The sequence below is a fragment of the Ovis aries genome, chromosome X (genome assembly GCF_016772045.2).
Source record: "Ovis aries strain OAR_USU_Benz2616 breed Rambouillet chromosome X, ARS-UI_Ramb_v3.0, whole genome shotgun sequence".
NCBI lineage: Eukaryota > Metazoa > Chordata > Mammalia > Artiodactyla > Bovidae > Ovis > Ovis aries.
The window spans coordinates 52,108,925-52,133,783 of NC_056080.1; the positions used below are offsets into that span (position 1 = coordinate 52,108,925).

The window sequence follows — 24,859 nt, forward strand, 5'->3', positions numbered from 1 at the left end:
CTACTTCTCTAATAACCAATGTTTCAGCTATTTCTCACAATATGGCTATTATAAGTTACACAACAAAGAACATATATGTACATAAAAGTTTTTTTGATTTCAAGTTATGTCCTTAGGAAAATGTCCCCAAAGTGGAATTACTGGTTCAAAAGGTATGAACATTACAACCAAAACCACTTAAACATACGGAAAATCCATAATGTGAAATCACTATATATCCTCCAGAAGGGTTAAAATTTAAGATTATAAATATCTAGACCTGGCAAGGATATGGAGTGACTTGAAGTCCAATACACTGCTTGTAGGAATATACATTGGTAGAGGTGAGAAAACCGTTTGGGAGTTTCTTATTATGCTAAACATATATTTGCCATATGGCACAGCAATCCTACTCTCAAATACTTATCCAGGAAAAATAAGTATATATGTCCACCAAAAATATAAACAAGAATTCTAACAATAGCTTTATTTAATAGCACCAAACTAGAAATAATTCTATTAACAGAAGAATGGATAAATTATGATATATACATATGATAAAAAAAACTGTACAGTAATAAAGAACAAAGGACTGATACATGCAACAATGTGGACTAATCTCAGACAATAATGAGTGAAAGGAGAAACAGACAAAAGAGTACATATGCACAAGTGTACTCATCTCACATGCTAGTAAAGTAATGCTCAAAATTCTCCAAGCCAGGTTTTAATAGTACGTGAACCATGAACTTCTAGATGTTCAAGCTGGATTTAGAAAAGGCAGAGGAAGCAGAGATCAAATTGACAACATCTGTTGGATCATCAAAAAAGAAAGAGAGTTCCAGAAAAATATCTACGTCTGCTTTATTGACTATGACAAAGCCTTTGATTGTGTGGACCACATCAAACTCTGGAAAATTCTTCAAGTGATGGGAATACCAGACCACCTGACCTGCCTCTTGAGAAATCTGTATGCAGGTCAGGAAGCAATAGTTAGAACTGGACATGGAACAACAGACTGGTTCCAAATAGGAAAAGGAGTATGTCAAGGCTGTATATTGTCACCCTGCTTATTTAACTTAAATGCAGAGTACATCATGAGAAACGCTGGGCTGGAAGAAGCACAAGCTGGAATTAATCAGAGAAATTGGGAGAAATATCAATAACCTCAGATATGCAGATAACACCACCCTTATGGCAGAAAGTGAAGAAGAACTAAAGAGCCTCTTGATGAAAGTGAAAGAGGAGAGTGAAAAGGTTGGCTTGAAACTCAACATTCAGAAAACTAAGATCATGGCATCTGGTCCCATTACTTCATGGGAAATAGATGGGCAAACAGTGGAAACAGTGTTAGACTTTATTTTCTTGGGCTCCCAAATCACCACAGATGGTGACTACAGCCATGATATTAAAGGACGCTTGCTCTCTGGAAGAAAAGTTATGATCAGCCTAGATGGCATATTATAAAGCAGAGACATTACTTTGCCAACAAAGGTCCGTCTAGTCAAAGCTATGGTTTTTCCAGTGGTCATGTATGGATGTGACAATTGGACTATAAAGAAAGCTGAGCACCGAAGAATTGATGCTTTTGAACTGTGGTGTTGGAGAAGACTCTTGAGAGTCCCTTGGACTGCAAGGAGATCCAACCAGTCCATCCTAAAGGAGATCAGCCCTGAGTGTTCACTGGAAGGACTGAGGTTGAAGTCCAATACTTTGGCCACCTGATGTGAAGATCAGACTCATTGGAAAAGACCCTGATGCTGGGAAAGATTGAAGGCAGGAGGAGAAGGGGATGACAGAGGATGCAATGGTTAGATGGCATCACTGACTCAATGGGCATGACTTTGAGTAAACTCTGGGAGTTGGCAGTGGACAGGGAGGCCTGGCGTGCTGTAGTACATAGGGTTGCAAAGAGTCGGAAATGACTGAGCGACTGAATTGACTGAACTGAAACTCCAAGAAGAAGTGAAATTTGGGCTTCCCAGGTGGGACAAGTGGTAAAGAACCTGCCTGCCAATGCAGGAAACATAAGAGACCTGGGTTCCATCCCTTGGTCGGGAAGATCTCCTGGAGGAGGGCATGGTAATCCACTCCAGTATTCTTGCCTGGAGAATCTAATGGACAGAGGAGCCTGGCAGGCTATAGTCCACAGGGTCGCACAGAGTCAGACACTACTGAAGCGACTTAGCACACATGCACAGAAGTGAAACTTACTTATGGCAATAGAAAATACCACTTATCTCTGTGGGGTTGGGGATGATTGAGAAGGGGGTTTTCCAATGTAATTTTAAAATCCTCTTGAATATAATTTATGACCTTTAATATTTCATCAAATAGAATGTAAGATATTAAAGTCATTTCTAATTATAAATAATGTTCAAATAAGCATATTTTTACATGTTTCTTGGGTCATTTCATAGGAGATATTTTTAGAAGTGGAATTACTAGGTTAAAGGATATAGTCATTTTCATAGACTCTTGTCACATGATATAAACCTCTTTCAGAAGCAGATGTCTCAAGTTATACTCTCATCATCAATGCATGTGTGCTAAGTAACAGAGAAGCCTGGTGGGCTACAGTCCATGGGGTTGCAAACAGTTGGAGATGACTAAGCGACTAAACCACCAGGGACACAAATACAGATATTGATATCCAGGTCATCTAGCCTCACTTTAGATACACAAGCCATACACAGAACTTTCCTTAATATCTCTACCTCTGTACCCTCATCCCTTCCCCAAAGTGACCAATATAACCAGTTTGGTATGTGTCCTGTCATAACTTTTGCTGGTTATACATACACACATATATGTACATAAATACAGTTTTTTTTTCACATAAGTGGAATTGTATATTGTTTTTCAAATTGCCTTTTGCACTTAACAGTATGTTTTATAAATTATTATGTGTCAGTAAGTATACATCTATGACCCAATACCCTGAAAATACTGAATTACATGTACTTCCCTCACTGTCCCACTCTGCTCTGTTTCCCGAAAGCTAAACGTTTACTTTTCCTTCAAGGGGCACCAATTCTATGAAATCTTTCATTCTATGAAAACTTTATTGTTTTTTCCTTTGTTCTACTTATTTGCTTCAACCTTCCCCGTTAACCTCATGTTCTATGAGGACAAAGAATGGTTTATTCATATTTACATTCTACTAACATGGGAAGTTAGTAAACATAGAAGTTTAATCAATATTTTACATATGATCATATTTAATTAAGCCCTACCATTTTCTTTTTGATTTACATATTTATTTTTTAATTACTTTTTTTGGCTGCACTGGTCTTCATTGCTGCATGGATATTCTCTAGTTGTGGAGTGCAAGTTTCTCATTGTGGTGACTAATCTTGTTGCAGAGCACAGGCTCTAGGGTGCAAAGGTTTCAGTAGTTGTGGCACATGGGCTTAGTTGCCCTGTGGTATGTGGAATCTTCCTGGACCAGGGATTGAACTCATGTCCCCTGTGTTAGCAGGTGTATTCTTAATGACTGGACCACCATGGAAGCCCCTAACCTTTTCATTAATAGATCCACAGAGGACACAAGTAGCAGAGTAGAAATTCATAATTTGATGCTGTTACTTAGCAGATTTTGTATGTTTGTTTAAAAGAGTTCTGATAATTCTATAACTGTTTAAAATATTCGTGAAAATTATATAGCAAAAATGAAGAATGGTTTAAGACATAATGTTAAGTGGAAAAAGCAAGTTAAAGGTGACTACACTGAGCTGACTACCACACCAAACATATAAAGAGGACTAGGAAATACTATAAAACATTTAGGATGGAATTAGAAGCAAAGTCACTATTAAACAATTTTGTTTTGTTTAGTCAAAGGGGGATTCTTGTCATTAAGCTACAAAGGCAAGCAAAAGCTATAACATTAAAAATATTCAACACTCAACTGAATATGTACAAAATTTTTCCTCCATTTACAAACAATGGAATATTGTTGTTGTTGAGTCTCTTAAGTCATGTCTGAGTCTGCAATCCCATGCACTGCAGCATGCCAGGTTCCTCTGTCCTATACTCTCTCCGTGAGTTTGCTCAAATTCATGTCCACTGAGTTGCTGATGCTATCTAACCATCTCATCCTCTGCTACCTTCGTCTCCTTTTGCCTTCAATCTTTTCCAGCATCAGGGTCTTTTCCAATGAGTCGTCTCTTTGCATCAGGTTTCAGTAACACTCCTTCCAATGAATAATCAGGGTTGATTTCCTTTCAGATTGACAGGTTTGATCTCCTTGCAGTCCAAGGAACTCTCAAGAGTATTCTCCAACACCACGATTCAAAAGCATCAATTCTTCAGTACTCAGCTTTATTTGTGGTCCAACTCTCACATCCGTATATGACTACTGGAAACATAGCTTTGACTATACAGACCTTTGTCTACAAAGTGATGTCTCCGCTTTTTAATTTGCTGTCTAGGAGCAAGCTTCCTTTGCTTCCAAGGAGCAAGCATCTTTTAATTTCATGGCTGCAATCACTGTCCATAGTGATTTTGGAGCCCAAGAAAATAAAATCTGTCACTGCTTCCACTTTTCCCCCTTATATTTGCCATGAAGTGATGGGACCAGATACCATGATCTTAGTTCTTTAATGCTGAGTTTCAAGACAGTTTTTTCACTCTCCTCTTTCACCCTCATCAAGAGGTTCTTCAGTTCCTCTTCACCTTCTGCCACTGTAGTTGTATCATCTGTATATCTGAGGTTATTGATATTTCTCCCAGCAATTTTGGTTCCAGCTTATGATTCATCCAGCCCACATTTTGCATGATGCACTCTGCATATAATTAAATAAGCAGAGTGATAATATATAGCCTTGTTGTACTCCTTTCCCAATTTTGAACCAGTCAGTTGTTCCATGTCTGTTTCTAACTGTTGCTTCTTGCTTTCTTAGTCGCTCAGTCAGGTCCAACTTTGAACTGGCTGTAGCCTGCCAGGCTCCTCTGTCCATGAGATTTTTCAGGCAAGAACATTGGAGTGGGTGCCATTTCCTCCTCCAGGGGATCTTCTCTACCCAGCGATCGAACCCGTGTCTCTTACCTGCATACAAATTTTTCAGGAGACAGGTAAGGTCATCTGGTACTTTCATCTCTTTAAGAATTTTCCAGTTTGTTGTGATCTACATAGTCAAAGGCTTTAGCATAGTCAGTGAAGAGGAAGTAGATTTTTTTTCCTGGAACTTCTTTGCTCTCTCCATGATCCAATGAATGTTGGCAATTTGATCTCTGGTTCCTCTCCCTCTGGTTCTTCCTCCCTTCTTCGGAAGCCAGCTTATACATGTGGAAGTTATTGGTTCCTGTACTGTTGAAGCCTGCTACTGCTGCTGCTAAGTTGCGTCAGTTGTGTCCGACTCTGTGCGACCCCATAGACGGAAGCCCACCAGGCTCCTCCGTCCCTGGGATTCTCCAGGCAAGAACACTGGAATGGGTTGCCATTTCCTTCTCCAATGTAGGAAAGTGAAAAGTGAAAGTGAAGTCGCTCAGTCGTGCCCGACTCCTCGCAACCCCATGGACTGCAGCCTACCAGGCTCCTCCGTCCATGGGATTTTCCAGGCTAGCTTGAAGGATTTTAAGTATTACCTTGCTAGCATGTGAAATGAGCATGACTGTATGGTAGTTTGAACACTCTTTGGCATTGCCTTTCTTTGGGATTGGAATGAAACTGACATTTCCAGTCCTATGGGCACAGCTGAGTTTTCCAAATTTGCTGGCATATTGAGTACAGCACTTTAAATAGCATCATCTTTTACGATTTTAAACAGCTTAGCTGGAATTTCGTTACCTCCACTAGCTTTGTTCACAATAATGCTTCCTAAAGTCTACTTGACTTCATATTCCAGGATGTCTGGTTCTAGGTGAGTGACCACACCATCGTGATTATCCAGGTCATTAAGACCTTTTTTTGTATAGTTGTTTTGTGTATTCTTTCCACCTCTTAATCTGTTAAGTCCTTGCCGTTTCTGTCCTTTATCATGACCATCCTTGCATGAAATATTCCCTCAATACCTCCAATTTTCTTGAAGAGATCTCTAGTCTTTCCTATTCTGTTGTTTTCCTCTATTTCTTTGCATTGTTCATTTAAGAAGGTCTTATCTCTCCCTGCTATTCTCTGGAGCTCTGCATTCAGATGGATATATCTTTCCCTTTCTCCCTTGCCTATCACATCACTTCTTTCCTCAGGTATTTATAAAGTCTCCTCAGACAACCACTTTGCCTTCTTGCATTTCCTTTTCTTTGAGATGCTTTTGGTCACTGACTCCTGTGAAACATTATGAACCTCCATCCATAGTTCTTCAGGCATTCTGTCTACCAGATTTAATCCCTTGAATCTATTCATCACCTCCACTGTATAAGGAATTTGATTTAGGTCATACCTGAATGGGCCTAGTGGTTTTCCCTACTCTCTTGAATTTAAGTCTGAATTTTGCAATAAGGAGCTCATGATCTGAGCCACAGTCATTTCCAGGCTTTGTTTTTGCTGACTGTATAGACTTTCTCCATCTTTAGCTGCAAAGAACATAATCAGTCTGATTTTGGTTTTGACCACCTCATGATGTCCACATGCAGAGTCTCCTGGGTTGCTGGAAAAGGATGTTTGCTATGACTATCATCTTCTGGTGTCAGATCTTTTTGTCTTTTCATATTGTTCATGGAGTTCTCCAAGCACGAATACTGGAGTGGGTGGACATTTCCTCATCCAGTGGAACACGTCAATCTTGGGTGGCTGTGCACAGCAAGGCTCACAGCTTCACTGAGTTACACAAGCCCCTCTGCCATTACAAGGCTGTGATTCATGAAAGGGACAACAGAATATTATTCAATGTTAAAAAGGAAGGATATTCTGATATATCCTACAACATGGAAAAACCTTAAGTACATTATACTAAGTGAAATAAGCCCATTGCAAATACAAATGCATATGCAAGCACACTCAGTCATGTCCGACTATTTGCAACCCCATGGACTGTAGCCCTATCAGGCTCCTCTGTCCATCCAGGCAAGAATACTGGAGTGGGTTGCCATTCCCTTCTCCAGGAGATCTTCCTCTCCCAGGGATTGAAGCTGTGTCTCTTGACCCTATTGCACTGAAGGCAGATTCTTCACTGCTAAGCCACTGGGAATTTCCTATATATAGTATAATTCCACTTATATGAAGTATGTAAAGTAGTCAAAATCAGAGATCAAAAGTAGAATAGGCTGAGAGGGAGGAGAGAATGGGGACTTATCTTTTAATGGTTGTAGATTTTCAGTTTTACAAGATAATAAGAATTATAGGGATGAATGATGGTGATGGTTACATAATATTATGAATGTATTAATACCACTGAACATATATTTACAACGTTTAAGATGGTAAATTTTATATGCATTTTTATCACAATAAAAAATCAGCAGGAAAACGTATTCTCCATTTAAACAGTATTCCCTGCTTAAAAAATACTAGGATCTCTCTCTAACGAACATGGCAATTTCTTGTTTTGTGGGTCAATCCCTTCCTAATTGTCTCATGCAAACAGCTGAAGTGAAGTCGCTCAGTCGTGTCCAACTCTTGGCGACCCCATGGACTGTAGCCCATGGGATTCTCCAGGCAAGAATACTGGAATGGGTTGCCATTTCCTTCTCCAGGGGAATCTTCCCGACCCAGGGATTGAACCCAGGTCTCCCGCATTGCAAGCAGACGATTTAACCTCTAAGCCACCAGGGAAGACGCAAACAGCTGAAAGTGCAATGCAAATTAACAAAGTGACTGGGTAAATCTGTCATAAAGTCAGGATTTCCCAAAGTAAAGAGACACAATGGAAGATGCCTCACATTATGCTAGAAGCCACAGACCAATGAGGATCTGTTACAGTTAGTTTTCAACAATGATGTAAGAGAGAATTATGAAAGATCATGGCAGGAAACGCACTTGAAAAAAGAATGATTTGAATATCAAAAGAATATAAATCTTTTAAGAAAATATAACCCAAGTACGCTTTTTATTAAAACAAACACTGCACTTAAACTGTGCTAGAAAGTTAAACGTGACCTAGTGGGTATGAGAGCTATCAGAAAATTTTGTTTGCAAAACTTATTCTTCATTCATATAAAATTTTTTTAGCTGTTGTTCAGTTATTCAGTCACGACCAACTTTCTGCGACCCCATGGACTGCAGAACACTAGGCTCCTCTCTCTTTCACCATCTCCCGGAGCTTGCTCAAACTCATGTCCACTGAGTCGGTGATGCCATACAACCATCTCATCCTCTGTCGTCCCCTTCTCCTCCCACCTTCAATCTTTCTCAGCATCAGAGTCTTTTCCAATGAGTCAGTTTGCCTCATCAGGTGGCCAAAGTATCAGAGGTTCAGCATCAGGCCTTCCAAAGAATATTCAGGACTGATTTCCTTTAGGATGGACTGGTTGGACCTCCTTGCAGTCCAAGAGACTCTCGAGAGTCTTCTCCAGTACCATAGTTCAAAAGCATCAATTCTTTGGCGCTCAGCTTTCTTTATACTGCAACTCTCACATCCATACATGATCACTGGAAAAACCATAGTTTTGAATACATGGACCTTTGCTGACAAAGGCATGTCTCTGCTTTTTAATATGCTGTCTAGGTTGGTCATAACTTTTCTTCCAAGGAGCTACTGTCTTCTAATTTAATGGCTGCAGTCACCATCTGTGGTGATTTTGGAGCCCCACAAAATAAAGTCTGTCACTGTATCCACTGTTTCTCCATCTATTTGCCATGAAGTGATGGGAACAGATGCCACGATCTTAAGTGTTCTGAATGTTGAGTTTAAAGCCAACTTTTTCACTCTCTTCTTTCACTTCCATCAAGAGGCACTTTAGTTCTTCTTCACTTTTTGCCATAAGGGTGGTGTTATCTGCATATCTGAGGCTATTGATATTTCTGTTGGTAATCTTGATTACAGCTTGTGCTTCATCCAGCCCAACGTTTCTCATGATGTGCCCTGCATATAAGTTAAATAAGCAGGGTGACAATATACAGCCTTGACGTACACCTTTCCTGATTTGGAACCAGTCTGTTGTTCCATGTCCAGTTCTAACTGAGGCATCTTGACCTGCACAAATTTCTCAGGAGGCAGGTCAGGTGGTCTGGTATTCCCATCCCTTTAGGAATTTTCCACAGTTTCTTGTGATCCACACAGTCAAAGGCTTTGGCATAGTCAATAAAGCAGAAGTAGATGTTTTTCTGGAACTCTCTTGCCTTTTTGATGATCCAAAGGATGTTGGCAATCTGACCTCTGGTTCCTTTGACTTTTGTTGAACATCTGGAAGTTCACAGTTCATGTGCTGTTAAGGTCTGGCTTGGAGAATTTAGAGCATTACTTTACTAGCATGTGAGACGAGTGCAATTGTACAGCAGTCTGAGCATTCTTTGGCATTGCCTTTCTTTGGGACTGGAATGAAAACTGATGTTTTCAAGTCCTATGGCCACTGTGGAGCTTTCCAAATTTGCTGGCATATTGAGTACAGCACTTTCACAGCATCATCTTTTAGGATTTGAAATAGCTCAACTGGAATTCCATCACCTCCACCAGCTCTGTTTGTAGCGATGCTTCCTAAGGCCCACTTGACTTTGCATTCCAGGATGTCTGGCTATAGGTGAGTGATCACAGCATCGTGATTATCTGGATCATGAAGATCTTTTCTGTATAGTTCTTCTGTGTATTCTTGCCACCTCTTCTTAATACTTTCTGTTTCTGTTAGGTCCATACCATTTATGTCCTTTATTGTACCCATCTTTGCATGAAATGTTCCCTTGGTATCTCTAGTTTTTAAGAAGAGACCTCTAGTCTTTCCTATTCCATTGTTTCCCACTATTTCTTTGCATCGATCACTGAGGAAGGCTTTCTTATCTCTCCTTGTTATTCTGTGGAACTCTGCATTCAGATGGGCATATCTTTCCTTTTCTCTTTTGCCTTTTGCTATTTGTAAGGCCTCCTCAGACAACCATTTTGCTGGTTTGCATTTCTTTTTCCTCGGGGATGGCCTTGATCACAGCCTCCTATACAATGTCATGAATCTCTGTCCATAGTTCTTCAGGCACTCTGTCTATCAGAAAGAATCTCTTGCATATATATTTGTCACTTCCACTGTATTGTTCTAAGGGATTACTGAAAGAGATGGGAATACCAGACCACCTGACCTGCCTCTTGAGAAACCTATATGCAGGTCAGGAAGCAACAGTTAGAACTGGACATGGAACAACAGACTGGTTCCAAATAGGAAAAGGAGTACGTCGAGGCTGTATATTGTCACCCTGCTTATTTAACTTATTTCCAGAGTACATCATGAGAAATGCAGGGCTGGAAGAGGCACAAGCTGGAATCAAGATTGCTGGGAGAAATATCAATAACCTCAGATATGCAGATGACACTACCCTTATGGCAGAAAGTGAAGAAGAACTAAAAAGCCTCTTGATGAAAGTGAAAGAGGAGTGTGAAAAAGTTGGCTTAAAGCTCAACATTCAGAAAACGAAGATCATGGCATCTGGTTCCATCACTTCATGGGAAATAGATGGGGAAACAGTGTCAAGACTTTATTTTTGGGGGGCTCCAGAACAACTGTAGATGGTGATTGCAGCCATGAAATTAAAAGATGCTTATTCCTTGTAAGGAAAGTTATGATCAATCTAGATAGCATATTAAAAAGCAGAGACATTACTTTGCCAACTAAGGTCCATCTAGTCAAGGCTATGGTTTTCCAGTAGTCATGTATGGATGTGAGAGGTGGACTGTGAAGAAAGCTGAGCACCAAAGAATTGATGCTTTTGAATTGTGGTGTTGGAGAAGATTCTTGAGAGTCCCTTGGACTGCAAGGAGATCCAACCAGTCCATTCTAAAGGTGATCAGTCGTGGGTGTTCATTGGAAGGACTGATGCTGAGGCTGAAACTCCAATACTTCGGCCACCTGATGTGGAAAACTAACTCATTTGAAAAGACCCAGATGCTGGGAAAGATTAAGGGCAGAAGGAGAAAGGGACAACAAAGGATGAGATGACTAGATTGCATCACTGACTTGATGGACATGAGCTTGAGTGAACTTCGGGAGTTGGCGATGGATAGGGATGCCTGGTGTGCTGCAATTCGTGGGGTCACAAAGAGTTGGACATGACTGAGCAACTGAACTGAACTGAACTGATACCTGAATGGTCTAGTGGTATTCTCTACTTTCTTCAATTTAAGTCTGAATTTGGCAATAAGGAATTCATGACCTGAGCCATAGTCTGTTTCCAGTCTTCTTTTTGCTGACTGTATAGAACTTCTCCATCTTTGGCTGCAAAGAATATAATCAATCTGATTTCGGTATTGACCATCTGGTGATATCCATGTGCAGAGTCTTCTCTTGTGTTGTTGGAAGAGAGTGTTTGCTATGACCAGTGCGTTCCCTTGGCCAAACTCTGTTAGCCTTTGCCATGCTTCATTCTGTACTCCAAGGTCAAATTTGCCCATTTTCCAGGTATTTCTTGACTTCCTCCTTTTGCATTCCAGTCCCCTATAATGAAAAGGACATCTTTTTTGGGTGTTAGTTCTAGAAGGTCTTGTAGGTCTTCACAGAACCGTTCAACTTCAGCTTCTTCAGCATTACTGGTCGGGGCATAGACTTGGATTACTGTCATATTGAACGGTTTGCCTTGGAAATGAACAGGGATCATTCTGTCATTTTTGAGATTGCATCCAAGTACTGCATTTTGAACTCTTTTGTTGACCATGATGGCTACTCCATTTCTTCTAAGGGATTCTTGCCCATAGTAGTAGCTATAATGGTCATCTGAGTTAAATTCACCCATTCCAGTCCATTTTAATTAGCTGATTCCTAAAATGTAGACATTCACTCTTGCCATCTCCTCTTAGACCACTTCCAATTTGCCTTGTTTCATGGACCTAATATTCCAGGTTTCTATTCAATATTGCTCTTTACAGCATTGGACTTTACTTCCATCACCAGTCATATCCACAACTGGGTTTTGTTTTTGCTTTGACTCCATTTCTTCATTCTTTCTGGAGTTATTTCCCCACTGATTTCCAGTAGCATATTGGGCACCTACTGACCTGGGGAGTTCATCTTTCAGTGTCCTATCTTCTTGTGTTTTCATAGTGTTCCTACTGTTCATGGGGTTCTCAAGGGAAGAATGAAAGAATAAAGCCCAGAGATAAATCCATGCACCTATGGACACCTTATCTTCGACAAAGGAGGCAAGAATATACAATGGAGAAAAAAATCTTTATCAAGTGGTGGTTGGAAAACTGGTCAACCACTTGTAAAAGAATGAAACTAGAACACTTTTTAACACCATACACAAAAATAAACTCAAAATGCATTAAAGATCTAAACGTAAGACCAGAAACTATAAAACTCCTAGAGGACAACATAGGCAAGACACTCTGACAAAAATCACAGCAGGATCCTCTATGACCCACCTCCCAGAATACTGGAAATAAAAGCAAAAATAGACAAATGGGACCTAATTCAACATAAAAGCTTTTGCACAATGAAGGAAACTATAAGCAAGGTGAAAAGACAGCCTTTGGAATGGGAGAAAATAATAGCAAATGAAGCAACTGACAAAGAATTAATCTAAAAAATATACAAGGAGCTCCTGCAGCTCAATTCCAGAAAAATAAACGACCCAATCAAAAAATGGGCCAACGAACTAAATAGACATTTCTCCAAAGAAGACATAGAGATGGCTAACAAACACATCAAAAGATGCTCAACATCACTCAGTATCAGAGAAATGCAAATCAAAACCACAATGTGGTGCCATCTCACACTAGTCAGAATGGCTGCTATCCTAAAATCTACAAACAATATATGCTGGAGAGGGTGTGGAGAAAAGGGAACCCTCTTACACTGTTGGTGGGAATGCAAACTAGTACAGCCACTATGGAGAACAGTGTGGAAATTCCTTAAAAAACTGGAAATAGACTGCCATATGACTCAGCAATCCTCCCACTGCTGGGCATACACACTGAGGAAACCAGAATTGAAAGAGACTCGTGTACCCCAATGTTCATTGCAGCACTGTTTATAATAGCCAGGACATGGAAGCAACCTAGATGTCCATCGGCAGACGAATGGATAAGAAAGCTGTGGTACATATACACAATGGAATATTACTCAGCTGTTAGAAAGAATACATTTGAATCAGTTCTAATGAGGTGGATGAAACTGGAGCCTATTATACAGGTTGAAGTAAGTCAGAAGGAAAAACACCACTACAGTATATTAATGCATATATATAGAATTTAGAAAGATGGCAATGATGACCCTATATGCGAGACAGCAAAAGAGACACAGATGCATAGAATAGTCTTTTGCATTCTGTGGGAGAAGGTGAGGGTGGGATGATTTGTGAGAATAGCATTGAAATATGTATATTATAATATGTGAAACAGATCACCAGTCCAGGTTTGATGCATGAGATAGGGTGCTCAGGGCAGGTGCACTGGGATGACTCAGAGGGATGGGATGGGGAGGGAGGTGGGGGGCGGGGTTCAGGATGGGGAACAGATGTACACTGATCGCTGATTCATGTCAATGTATCGCAGAAACCACTACAATACTGTAATGTAATCAGTCTCTAATTAAAATAAATAAATTAAAAAAGAGAAAAAAATAGTTTAAGTTAAACATACACTTACCATATGACCCAGAATTTCCATTGCTAGGTATTACAGTAGGGAAATTAAAACATATTCATACAAAAACCTGCACAGAAATGCTTATAGAAGTTGTATTTGAACCACTGAAAATTGGAAACAACTGAAATATTCTCTAGGGGTGAAAGCATAAACAAAATGACATAGAGTGACACAATATATACTATGGCAATAAAAAAGGACGAATTATCCATAGATGCAACATTCAACAACTTAAAACAATCTCAAAGGCATTACTTTGAATGAAAAATGCCATTCTTAAAAGGTTACATACTCTATGATTCCATTCACATGGTATTCTCTAAAAGATATAAGTATGACAGAGAATAGACCAGTAGTTTCCAGGGATTAGGGATGAGTTCAGGTGTAATTATGAAGGGACAGCATGAGAAATTTCAGGGAAGGTTCAACTGTTCTGATCCTGATTGTGATATTGGATACACAAATCTATACATGTTTTAAAAATCCATATAACCATACAAGTCAGTTTCACTGACTTTTAAATTAAAAATAGAACTGAAAAGCCCACAGGATAAGTATAAATGAAATTGTCAAAAATAAAACTAACTTATTTTCCTAACTTTTAGTTTCATTTCACAAGATAAAATCCCAGGTGAGCCCTTTTTTCACTATTAATAATAAAACACTGTTGTTTCATTTGGACGTACTTAAGTAGCCTTTTTCAGCACTCATTTTCCTCCAATAAGCAAGGCCTCCTTTATATTAAAATATACACTGAAAAAAAAGAGAGGGATATATGCCAGAGTGATAACTATGGCAAATTGTTTCTGGGTAATAAGAGTATAAGTGACATTTTCTAAATTCTGCAGAATGAGTTCATATAACCTTAATAATCAGTAGAAAAAAGGTAAAAAAAAATCCTTTAAATCCAGGCCTAGTGATGTTTTCTAAAAGAAACTTTGGGGCTCTAGTCTGTAAGAAGGGAGAAGATAAACACCTAGGAGGAGAGAAGGCAGGCAGCACCAAAGTGATCAAATCTCCTGGTGGTACTTGTGAAGCAAGAAAACTGGCCATTCTTAGGAAGGTGAAGGCTAGCTTACCTGAGACTGTTTGAAAACATCCTTCCCAACTACATCCAGGTTTGAGGGGTCTTTGATGGAACTAACATACTCAGAAACAGCTTTGATTACCACATCACAGGGAGGAAGAACCAGCTGATGAGCTCTGACCTAGAAGAAGTAAGATAAGCAAAGCACATTGATATCTAAGATGGATCATTAAGAAAAAGGGTGAGACAGGAGTGAGATACAGAATTCAAATTCAGTAAATCCACTTGAGAGATAGTTATCATCTTTTCTTTAAATTAATTTTGCCCTAATTTTCAGTACAGAACACTTGGAATCAAGACTGAAAAGGATAAAGAAAAGAAAAAAACATATCAGCCATAATCCCACACCAAAGATTACTGTTTTATGGCACTACCATAATTAATCATGATAAATTGTCATGATACATTTTAGCTGTTTCCCAACTTCTGCTATTAAAGGTAATGTTGTAATGTGTGAATAATGTTTGGATCCTGATTTGAAATAACCACAAAAAAGCTTTTGTAAGACAAGTAGGAAAATCTAAAAATGGATTGGATATTAAGATGATATCAAGAAATTATCATTAATTTTCTTAGGAATAATAATGGCATTGTGCCTATGTAAGAAAATGCTCATATGTTTTACAGATGCATATCAAAGAACATGAGTGAAATAACTTAAGGAGTGGCATCTGTTTTAAAATATGAGTAACAGTAACAACAACAAAAACTCAAGCAAGTATGGCCACATGTTAACAACTACTGGCTATGGAAGATGTTACAGTGACAGCTAACTATATATGACTATATAACTAACTAACTATATATATATATATATATGTAACTATATATGAGTGAACTCTGGGAGTTGGTGATGGACAGGGAGGCCTGGCGTGCTGCGATTCATGGGGTCACAAAGAGTTCGGACACGACTGAGCTACTGAACTGAACTATATATTACTTTTCTATTTTTGTGATGCTTGAAAATTTTAAATGTTATGGTGAAATGTAGGTATGACTTGTTGTCCACCTTCCAATTATCTAATTACATGTTTCCTAGAATGATAATTGCTGAGCAAAAGGCTATCAACTTCTTAAAAGCTTTTCAGTTCAGTTTACTTCAGTAGCTCAGTCGTGTCCTTGCAAACCCATGTCGTGTTTTTGCGACCCCATGGACTGCAGCATGCCAGGCTTTCCTATCCATCACCAACTCCCGGAGCTTACTCAAATTCATGTCCATCAAGTCAGTGATGCCATCCAACCATTGCATCCTCTGTCATCCCCTTCTCCTGCCTTCAATCTTTTCCAGCATCAGTGTCTTTTCAAATGAGACAGCTCTTCGCATCAGGTGGCCAAAGTATTAGAGCTTCAGGTTCACCATCAGTCCTTCCAATGAACATTCATGACTGATTTCCTTTAGTTTGATCTCCTTGCTGTCCAAGGGACTCTCAAGAGTCTTCTCCAACACCACAGTTCAAAAGCATCAATTCGTTGGCACTCAGCTTTCTTTATGGTCCAACTTTCATATCCACATATGGCTACCGGAAAAATCATAGCTTTGACTAGATGGACCTTTGTTGGCAAAGTAATGTCTCTGCTTTCTAATATGCTGTCTAGGTTTGTCATAATTTTTCTTCCAAGGAGCAAGCATCTGTTCATTTCATTGCTGCAGTCACCATCTGCAGTGATTTTGGAGCCCAAGAAAATAGTCTGTCATGTTTCCATTGTTTCCCCATCTATTAGCCATGAAGTAATGGGACCAGATGCCATGATCTTAGTTTTTTGAATGTTGAGTTTTAAGCCAGCTTTTTCACTCTCGTCTTTCACATTCATCAAGAGGTTCTTTAGTGTCTCTTTGCTTTCTGCCATACAGGTGATGTCATCTGTATATCTGAGGTGATTGATATTTCTCCCAGCAATCTTGATTCCAGCTTGTGCTTCCTCCAGCCCAGCGTTTCTCATGATGTACTCTGCAAATAAGTTAAATAAGCAGGTTGACAATATACAGCCTTGACGTACTCCTTTTCCTATTTGGAACCAGTCTGTTATTCCATGTCCAGTTCTAACTGTTGCTTCCTGACCTGTTATACAGGTTTCTCAAGAGGCAGGTCAGGTGGTCTGGTATTCCCATCTCTCTCAGAATTTTCCACAGTTTATTGTGACCCACACAGTCAAAGGCTTTGGCATAGTCAATAAAGCAGAACTAGTTGTTTTTCTGGAACTCTTTTGCTTTTTCGATGATCCAGTGGATGTTGGCAATTTGATCAGAGCTGTATAAGAGGGCCAGACAGCGTAGGGCTTTGCAGGCCATGGTAGAGATTAGGTGAGTGGTATGAAGAGCCATTAGAGAATTTAAAAAAGAGTAGTGACATGATTTGAGTCAGTTTTTAAAATGACTCTGGCTGTTGTACTGGGAATAGATTTGGGGCTGGGGGTGAGAGGTCTTGGGACATGAATTAGTGAAAGCAGAAGACCAATAATTAGTAAAGTGGTATAATAATCCAGGCAAGAATGATGGCTTGCCCAAGGTAGTAGCTGTGAAAATGGTGAGAACTGGATATATTTTGAAGGAAGAACTAATGGCATTTCCTGACCAGAAGAGAGGTGGAGCAGGAGTAAGAGAGAAGTCAAGGATGACTCCAAGCCTTTCACGCTGAGCAACTGGAAGGATGAAGTTGCTGTTAATAAAAATTAGGGAAGGCTGTGGAAGGAACAGGTTTAGGGGAAAGATCAGGAGTTTCCATTTGGATGTGTTTCTTTGACAAGTTTGGTAGGCCATTAGATATTGGGAGCTAGAGTTCAAATGGGAGGTCAAAGCTGGAGACATATTTAGGAGTCATTAATGGACATATGGTATTTCAAGTCATGACACCAGATGAGATCAATCACCAAGGCAGTGTGTGTGGAAAGAAGAGAGAAAGGACTGAAGATAGAACTCTGGGACACTCCAAAGTTAAGTACATAAGACAAGGAAACAGCAAAGGAGATAGAAGCAGCAGCCAATGAAGCAGGTAGGACTACAAGAGAATAGGCTCCTTAAAGCCAAGTGAATAACATGTTCTCAGAGAGTAAGCAAGTGGGTCATATACTGCTGATTAGTCAAGCAAGATGAAAACTGAGAGCTAGCCATTAGATTTATTAACATCAGTCACTGGTGACTGTTGAAAACAATTTCAGCACAGCAAATTGAAGAGAGAACAGGGAAAGGGGATAGTAAACAGCTAAAACATAGGCAACTCTCTAGAAGAGTTTGCTAAAAGGGAAGAAGAAATATGGAGCAGTAGCTTGGGTGGAGGGAGTGAAATCAAGAGCAGGTTTTATTTTTTCTGATGGATGCATGCTTATGCATCTGATGGCAAAGGGCCAATAAGAGAGGGAAAATGATGTGGGAGAAAGAGGGGATAACTTCTGAAGTGATGTCCTTAAGTTAGTAAGGAAGCATGGATTCAGCATAAGAGCAGAAGGGCTGGCCTAAGACAGAACAGTGACAGGTATCCAAGGCAGGCAGAGCATGCAAGTGAGAAGTTGAAAGGGTGGAACCTGGTGGAAGTTTTGCTCCCATTGCTTCAATTTTCTGAGTTAAATATGAAGCCAGATCATGAGCTGAGAATGAGCAAGGAAGGAGAATTAGAGGCTTGAGGAGAGAAGGAAAGATGTGAAATAGACAGACATCTAGGAGAGTGAAAGGATTAGGGAAATATAATACCACCACCAACTTACACTACCACAAGAAGTATATGACAGCACCAGTCTCAACACAGCCTTGACAGGAGTGGGTAGACTAATCTTTCAATATTTTCTAAACTGTTAGGTTAAAAAAAAATCACACTGCTCATTTAATTTGCATCTCTGATCACTAGTGAGGTTTAACACCTAGTCATATTATTGGCCACTCTAGTTCCTCTTTTGCGGAGAAGGCAATGGCACCCCACCTCCAGTACTCTTGCCTGGAAAATCCCATGGACGAACGAGCCTGGAAGGCTGCAGTCCATGGGGTCGCTGAGGGTTGGACACGACTTCACTTTCACTTTTCACTTTCATGCATTGGAGAAGGAAATGGCAACCCACCCCAGTGTTCTTGCCTGGAGAATCTCAGGGACAGGGGAGCCTGGTGGGCTGCCATCTCTGGGGTTGCACAGAGTCGGACACAACTGAAGCGACTTAGCAGCAGCAGCAGGAGTTCCTCTTCTGTGAATTGTCTGCTTCTTTCCTTTGCTCATTTTTTCATTTACTAGGGTATTAGTATTAATATTTTTCTTCATAGGTTTGTATGAATCCTTAAGATAATAAGGGTGTAAGATAATAGAAAACATATATTGTTCTCTGACCGCAGTTCCTGGCATAGAGCAGCTAAAATCTTTGTAATTTCCTAGGTGGTAATAGCACTCCACAGGAAAAAACCATAGCCTTGACTAGACGGATCTTAGTCGGCAAAGTAATGTCTCTGCTTTTGAATATACTATCTAGGTTGGTCATAACTTTTCTCCCAAGGAGTAAGCATCTTTTAATTTCATGGCTGTAGCCACCATCTTCAGTGATTCTGGAGCCCCCCAAAATAAAGTCTGACACTGTTTCCACTTTTTCCCCATCTATTTCCCATGAAGTGATGGGACCGCATGCCATATTCTTCGTTTTCTAAATGTTGAGCCAACTTTTTCACTCTCCTCTTTCACTTTCATCAAGAGGCTTTTTAGTTCCTCTTCACTTTCTGCCATAAGGCTGGTGTCATCTGCATATCTGAGGTTATTGATATTTCTCCCGGCAATCTTGATTCCAGCTCGTGTTTCTTCCAGTCCAGTGTTTCTCATGATGTACTCTGCATAGAAGTTAAATAAGCAGGGTGACAATATACAGCCTTGACGTACTCCTTTTCCTATTTGAAACCAGTCTGTTGTTCCATGTCCAGTTCTAAATGTTGCTTCCTGACCTGCATATAGGTTTCTCAAGAGGCAGGTTAGGTGGTCTGGTATTCCTATCTCTTTCAGAATTGTCCAGTTTATTGTGATCCACACAGTCAAAGGCTTTGGCATAGTCAATAAACCAGAAATAGATGTTTTTCAGGAACTCTCTTGCTTTTTCCATGATCCAGCAGATGTTGGCAATTTGATCTCTGGTTCCTCTGCCTTTTCTAAATCCAGCTTGAACATCAGGGAGTTCACTGTTCACATATTGCTGAAGCCTGGCTTGGAGAATTTTGAGCATTACTTTACTAGTGCGTGAGATGAGTGCAATTGTGCAGTAATTTGAGCATTCTTTTGCATTTCCTTTCTTTGGAATTGGAATGAAAACTGAGCGCCGAAGAATTGATGCTTTAGAACTGTGGTGTTGGAGAAGACTCTTGAGAGTCCCTTGGACTGCAAGGAGATCCAACCAGTCCATTCTGAAGGAGACCAACCCTGGGATTTCTTTGGAAGGAATGATGCTAAAGCTGAAACTTCAGTACTTTGGCCACCTCATGAGAAGAGTTGACTCATTGGAAAAGACTCTGATGCTGGGAGGGATTGCGGGCAGGAGGAGAAGGGGACAACCGCGGATGAGATGGCTGGATGGCATCACTGACTCGATGGACGTGAGTCTGAGTGAACTCCGGGAGGTGGTGATGGACAGGGAGGCCTGGCGTGCTGCAATTCATGGGGTCGCAAAGAGAGTCGGACACGACTGAGCGACTGAACTGAACTGAACTGAAGAGCACTCCTGTGCTCAGGATCCTCCCAGACCTCATCCTATGTATCTCTTCATCAGGCTGTTCATCTGCATCCTTTATTATACCCTTTGATAAACTGATACATGTAAGTACGTATTTCCCTGAGTTCTATGAGGTGCTTTAACAAATTTATTGAACCTGAGGAGGGAGTCGTTGGAACCTCAAAACTATAGCTAGTTGGTTAGTAAGACGCACAGGTGATAACCTGGCCTTGCAACTGCTATCTGAAAGTGTGTGGTGGGGTGGGGGGCGGTCCTTGGAATTGAGTCCTGAACCTGTGCAATCTGACACTATCTTCAGGTAGTAGTGTTAGAATTGAGTTAAATTGTAGGATACCCAGCTGGTATCACAGAAAATTGTTTGGTGCGGGAAAAACTCCCCACATGTTTAGTGACTAGAAGTGTCAAAAGTGAAGTACTCTGTGTGACAGTGGTAGTAGTGTGAGAGAGAGGAACAGAGAGGGAAGAAAGACACAGAGGGGGATAACTAGATTTTTCCCTATACATTAGGTAGAAAACCAAGTTTCTCCTTTTCAAGAGTATTGACCATAATTATAAATTTTTTCTAAGTATCTGAAATAATTTAAGCCTAATGAAAGATTCACTCTATTAAAATTCCAATCAAAACGTTATGTCCTCTAGGCATGGATGCACAGGCAGGAAATGGGGCACATTACCTTAAGTGATGCAAGGGGATGTTCTGGTCCCAAGAGGCTCCAGTGAAAAGCAGCCAGGTCCTCATCTGGGAGAATGTGGTTACCTATAAAGTATATCTGTCATTTATTGACTGTACAAATGTTTTCTTAGAATCTCTAGGCCATGAAGGGACTTTGGGGAAAAAAAACAATCAAATAATTCATACATATCTATGTTCTTAATTTAACAACTACAGTAACTATGTTTGATTATCTACTATGAATCACATACATTATATATATCATCTTTATAATAACTGTGTATGATAATATTATCTCCATTTTTATAGATAGGAAAACAGGTTTGAGCAAGTCTCTTGACTTTACCCAAGGTGCCACATCTAATAAGTGCCCACACCAGGCTAAGAATCTAGGACTGTCTGGCTCCAAAGTACATGCTATTTTCTGTCACCTGGTTATGCTGCCTTTTATAATAATAGCCACCATCTGCTGACTGCCTACTAAGTGCTGGGCATTTTATATATCTTATTTCATTTAATCTTATCAATAACACTGTGAGGTATTATTATTCCATTTCACAGATGAGGAAACTGAAACCAGGAGGTGTAACTTCAGTGATTTGTCCAAGGCCTAATTCCAAAACTTGTGCTGACTCCACTAGATTATCCAAGCTCAAATCCATTGGGATTATAAACAGAGGTCACACCTGAGACAAGATATTAACTTTCATGCTGTCAGTACTAGGAAAACCAACTCAAACATAATCAACAGTCTGCAGTAACTTTGAAATACATTTTTTAAAGAAAAACTGATGGATGGATATAAAGACAGATATACGATAAAGCAAGTTTAGTAAAATGTTACTGGCAGAATACAGGTGGCAGAAACAGGATTTCCAGAGCAAATTCTTATAGTTTTGCTGTACTTTGGGGAATTTTCATAATAAAATGTTAGCACAAGAGAAACAAAAAGAAAAATATGCAGAATGATTTGTGTTCTTGATCTAAAGTTAAACAGTGGGGAAGAAATGCTAATGCTCTGAGTGGGAAACCAAAGTTGCCTAGGGTTAATAAGATATTTGGCCTAAGACGGTACTCTGCATAAAATACTTACAGAATGTAATGAAAGAAAAAGTTTTATAAGAATCAAAATAATATTCTGGAATATCCTGTATTAATTCATAATAAAACATGTTGAGTTTCTAGTAAGAAGCCCCAAATCAGTGTTTGGCGTGCAAATTTTCAGAAGATAAATCCAACAGTGATAACCATTGCTCTGGTTTTCATCTCTTAACACTGAAAGAGGAAACTTATATGATCATTACACTCTGTTCTTTGGACCACCTACCTAGCAGTGCAGCAAATATGGGAAAATTCATCCGCTTCAGGCCTAGCTGCTTGGCCACCTCCTGCATCAGAAACTGGTTGGTGGTGAGGTTCTTTCCATTCCAGCTCAGCTTCAGAGCATGGGAACTATAGTAAGAAGGAATATTGTAGAGCGCATACTCAGAGTCGTGGGCAAGAAGACCATGGAAGCCATTTTCCCTGAAAAAAGCCACCACTTCCAAATGGTGGTCTTCAAGGCTCTGAAAGACCTAGGAGGGAAAAAGAGAACATGTCATGCAACAAAAGCTGACCTATATTTGGTTAAAAGTCAGAAAGGCTAGAAACTGAATTTTATAGTTTGTTGAAATGTAAGATTATATAAGACTGAACAGGGCTTCCCTAGTAACTCAGCTAGTAAAGAATCTGCCTGCAATGCAGGAGACACCAGTTTGATTCCTAGATTGGAAGTTCCCCTGGAGAAGGGATAGGATACCCACTTCTGTATTCTTGGGCTTCCCCAGTGGCTCAGATGGTAAAGAATCTACCTGTAATGCAGGAGACCTGGGTTGGATCCCTGGGTTGGGGAGATCCCCTGGAGCAGGGCATGGCAACCCACTCCAGTATTCTTGCCTGGAGAATCCCCATGGACAGAGGAGCCTGGAGGGCTACAGTCCATGGTGTCACAAAGAGTCAGACACAACTAAGCACAGCACAACACAAGGCTGAACAAAATACTCTAAAAATAAAGAAAGCCTCTCTTAGTCTAAACTGGAATATTCCTGTAAACACAGGCAGCATTATCCATTTGTCCATTCAAATGACCAGTTTTTTGACTCCCTGCATGGAACTATGGCCTGAAGCTCTTTAAAAGAAAAATTAACATGGTTCATAGTATTTAAGTTTTTACTTTAAATAATAATAATAGATGAGAACTTTGTTAGAAAGATAATAAAGCTATTATATATTGCTTAGTACCTTCTATATACTGTGTGTGCTTTATATACATTATCTCATCAACAGAACAACCAAGGACAAGGCAGATATAGATGAAAAAACATACAAGTGGAAACAGACATAGAAAGGTTAAATAACATATAACTAGAGCCTGAATCTAAGTTCATCTAACTCTTTTTAAAAAATCCCTGCTCTCTTAGGAGCACCTTGGCCCACAGGGCACCTAAATAGGGCACTTCCAACAGTTAGAAGTCAGAAACTTCACTCTATTTTAGAAATGGAAAAACTAAAGCTGTGAGAGGTTGGCTGCCCCCAAAGTTGCATAATGAGGGTGTATACACATGATTCAAACCCAAGCTGATCTGACTCCAGAATGCACACTTCCCATTGTACCAGGCTTCTTCCTGGAGAGCACTATTTTTAATGTAATAGAGGCAGACTGTTAAGTACCCTTCCTGTGCACACATCTATTGCTCTACATAAAGGATACTAAAATGATCTGTGTACTGGTTTTGCCACACTAAGTTCCTTGACTGCAGAAACTTTATAATCTCTGTATTCCTGGCTCCCACATAAGATCTGATGCATTGCAGTATGAATAATAATTACTAACAGATACTGAACACATACTATGTGCTAAGTAATGTTCCAATTACTTTACATGTATTAATTCATTTCATACTCAAAACAATCCAATGAGGCCATAACTATTATCTCCACCTTACATCTCTAAGGTCACACAGCTGGAAGGAATAAAGCCTGGAGTTTGTCTCCAGAGCCTACAGACCTTGATAATTTTGTTGAACTCAACTGACTTAATTTTTAAGTTTTAGAGGAATGGTAGTTCTTCTGGCGGAAAAGGCAATGGCAACCCACTCCAGTGTTCTTGCGTGGAGAATCCCAGGGACGGGGGAGCCTGATGGGCTGTGTGTTTATGGAGTCGCACAGAGTCAGCCGCGACTGAAGCAACTTAGCAGCAGCAGCGGCAGTTCTTCTGGAGTCTGACAGGAGTTTCAATGCATTAAGCTTTCTCTAAGCTATGGAAAGAGGCTCTAGTTGCAGTAGAGAGCCATGTCACATATTAAGTCACAGCAGATGGAGGGACACTGGTAAGCAAATAACAAAGCAAGGTCTGTATTTATTTGATATCCAGGCAAAGGAAGGAAACCTTACTTTGTGCGACAACATATTTATGTCTAGAGTTACAATTAACTCCAGATGGGTCTGGGAGTACAGTTTTGGGCTGTCCCCTGGTGACAGTTTCTTCCAGCATATACCTCTCATACCAGTCACTGACTGAGCATCCATCTACATTATACCAGGCATAGTGCTGACTGTGATATGTTCTTTCTCATCATCAAAACCTATGTCGGCATTCTAAGTCCTGTGGTTCTGGTAAAGAAACTGAGGCTCAGAGAAGTGATGTGGCATGTTCAGGGCTACAGAGCTGGGAAACAGGAACCCAGATCAGACTGACACCAAAGCCCATGCTCTTTTGACAACAACACATTACCT

At 40.0% G+C, this 24,859-nt stretch overlaps 1 protein-coding gene across 4 annotated transcripts in view; it reads right to left on the reverse strand.

The window, feature by feature from the left end:
• FAM120C (family with sequence similarity 120 member C) overlaps window positions 1-24,859 on the reverse strand; it is a 150,701-nt gene that overhangs the window by 74,998 nt on the left and 50,844 nt on the right. For all 4 annotated transcript variants that reach the window (XM_004022057.5, XM_027963299.3, XM_042242234.2 and 1 more), the window contains exons 2-4: window positions 22,413-22,659; window positions 21,087-21,169; window positions 14,720-14,848 (exon numbers count right to left, since the gene is read on the reverse strand). In XM_004022057.5, the coding sequence (XP_004022106.1) occupies window positions 14,720-14,848; window positions 21,087-21,169; window positions 22,413-22,659 (459 nt within the window). The remainder of the gene's footprint in view (window positions 1-14,719; window positions 14,849-21,086; window positions 21,170-22,412; window positions 22,660-24,859) is intronic.